The 2,500-nt window shown below is 49.7% G+C and overlaps 1 protein-coding gene across 1 annotated transcript in view; it reads left to right on the top strand.

Annotated features, from left to right (window-relative positions):
• The window catches only part of slc26a6.1 (solute carrier family 26 member 6, tandem duplicate 1), a 14,891-nt gene that overhangs the window by 4,572 nt on the left and 7,819 nt on the right, over window positions 1–2,500 (top strand). The window contains exons 3-6 of the mRNA XM_076277297.1: window positions 1,103–1,254; window positions 1,519–1,658; window positions 1,884–1,994; window positions 2,497–2,500. The exon at window positions 2,497–2,500 is cut by the window's right edge and continues 145 nt beyond it. Of these exons, the coding sequence (XP_076133412.1) occupies window positions 1,103–1,254; window positions 1,519–1,658; window positions 1,884–1,994; window positions 2,497–2,500 (407 nt within the window). The remainder of the gene's footprint in view (window positions 1–1,102; window positions 1,255–1,518; window positions 1,659–1,883; window positions 1,995–2,496) is intronic.

Genomic DNA, 2,500 nt, shown 5'->3' with positions numbered 1-2,500 from the left:
GATGCACATCGTGTTGCCATCGCGCACGCTTGAGATATTGGCATGTAGCTGAGGGGGATTTGCAAGTGGATCTGAAATAGCATTCTATTGTATACTTTGGCCAAAGATGTCCCAGAGGAATGTCAATCTGTTTGCATCAGCGCTGCATTAGAGGAATGTGCATGTTGTTCATCTCCCACTGAGTATGAGAACAACAGCAGGGCAAAGAACACTTTTATTAGAGTGTAAAACTAAAGTCAGGCTGGTGAACTAGAGTCTGAGCTAAAGAGACTGACCCTCCCTGCTGGCCGCTGCCTGTGGGTTGGACCACGGCCAGGCCGTTTGGTATGGCTCCAGGATCTCATACTGGCCCTCACACTGGACTGCCTTATGTAAGCCTGGGAACTCTGGGAAAGTGGAAGGACCACTGACTGTGTTTGAATCATGCCTACACGCTAGTTTTAGGCGTTCTTCATGGTGGGAGTATTAGACTTCTGAAAAGCAAGTATCTGCTGGCTCTGCTTGTCCTTGTTTGGCTAAGTTCAACACACACACACACACACACACACATCTGCTGGCTCTGCTTGTCCTTGTTTTGCTAAGTTCAACACACACACACACACACACACACACACACACACACACACACACATCTGCTGGCTCTGCTTGTCCTTGCTTGGCTAAGTTCAACACTGAGTAGAGGCAATATTGGGTTAGTTGGTTTTTGTGTCGCTGGGCCCCTCAAACCAAAAGAACCACAATGAAGCATTCAACAGGGGGCTGTGTGTGTGTGTGTGTGTGTGTGTGTGTGTGTGTGTGTGTGTGTGTGTGTGAGAAAGAGGGAGGGGGGTTGGTTGGGTATGTCTTTTGATTTTGAATGAGGGGAGCATGTGTATTAGTAGGACTATGAGCTATACCCATACTTCACCATGACAAGGCATAATAAAACACTGGAGGGACCTTTCATAATCTTAGCTGCACATTTGATTCCTAGTCTGTCTGGACATTTCACAATAATGTCATAAAGCTCAGTCAGTCGGAGGCTCAGGCAGCTCTTTAGCCTCTGATCCCAGTCTTTACTGTGGTGTGACGTAAGAAGTGTGCTGCATTTGCTCTGCTTTAGCAGACTCCACAGATGGACTCGAGCAGCCTTTGCCAGGGTGACATTGCTGAGCCTTTGACCCTCAGTCTGAATGAAGCACAGTTGGATATACTGGGGCGGCGGGTCAGGAAGGAGTCCTGGTCAGTTTTGGACAAGTTGAGGTCAGAGCGATGGTGAGTGTGGTTGGACGCCTCTCAAACAACAGTGATTACTCCAGTGTGTCTCTTATCAGCCTTTTCTATTGTTGGAATTTGTTCTTACAGTGTGTGTGTGTGGTGTGTGTGTTTGTGTGTGTGTGTGTGTGCGTGCGTGCGTGCGTGCGTGCGTGCGTGCGTGCGTGCGTGCGTGCGTGCGTGCGTGTGTGTGCGCGTGCGCGTGCGCGTGCGCGTGCGTGTGCGTGTGTGTGTGTGTGTGTGTGTGTGTGTGTGTGTGTGTAGGTGTTCTGGTCCTCGGCTGAAGAGCTGCTTCTTTTCCTGTGTTCCTGTGTTGTCGTGGCTGCCTCGTTACTCCCTCAGACAGAATGCCATCGGAGACCTGGTCTCAGGCATCAGTGTGGGAATCATGCACCTGCCCCAGGGTCAGACCCCCCACCAGCGATAACCATCCTCCAGCTCAACATTCACACACTCATGTCCTCCAGCTCAACATTCACACACTCATGTCCTCCAGCTCAACATTCACACACTCATGTCCTCCAGCTCAACATTCACACACTCATGTCCTCCAGCTCAACATTCACACACTCATGATGGCCGTCCGTGTGTGTCCTGCCTCTCATCTCTCCGTCTCCTCTGCCCCTCAGGGTTGGCCAACGCCATGCTGGCTGCTGTGCCTCCGGTGTTTGGCCTCTACTCCTCTTTCTACCCCATCCTCCTCTACTTCATCTTCGGGACATCCAAACACATCTCAGTGGGTGAGCTACACTGTACAGCACACTTAAAGGTGCTCTAAGCGATGCCACGCGTTTTTTAGGCTAAAACATTTTATGTCACTTACTGCAAACATCACCTAACCAACCGCTAGCTGTCTGTGTCCTGAATACACTGTAAAAAAACGCGATCTCTGTGGACAGCCCAGGCTCCAAAAACGGCAACAAAAACAACCTGGGCAAACCTAGCCCATAAAAACATAACAAACCGTTCCAGCAAATCACAGACGAGATGCGTGTTTAGGAGAGTTTCAATTGCACGGGAGCAGCACGGGAGGGAGGGGGAGGAAGTAGCGAGCTAGCTCTCAGTTTTGTTTGAAAGTCAACAGAAATGACGTTACTCAGCATTGCTTAGAGCACCTTTAAAGGTGCTAAATGGTGGACTTCACCACTTCACCAACGTTATTACACTGGTGTTAGACAGGCACAAGGCTGCTTTAGATGTGTGATTTGTCATTAGTTGTCCTAATATGGGTGCGTTCTATAGGTAC

The sequence above is a fragment of the Alosa pseudoharengus genome, unplaced genomic scaffold, assembly GCF_046254945.1.
Source record: "Alosa pseudoharengus isolate Yale_2024_CS ecotype anadromous, Long Island Sound unplaced genomic scaffold, YU_APseudo_1.1 YU_APseudo_1.1_scf_9, whole genome shotgun sequence".
NCBI lineage: Eukaryota > Metazoa > Chordata > Actinopteri > Clupeiformes > Clupeidae > Alosa > Alosa pseudoharengus.
This window is presented reverse-complemented; position numbering and strand designations above follow the sequence as displayed.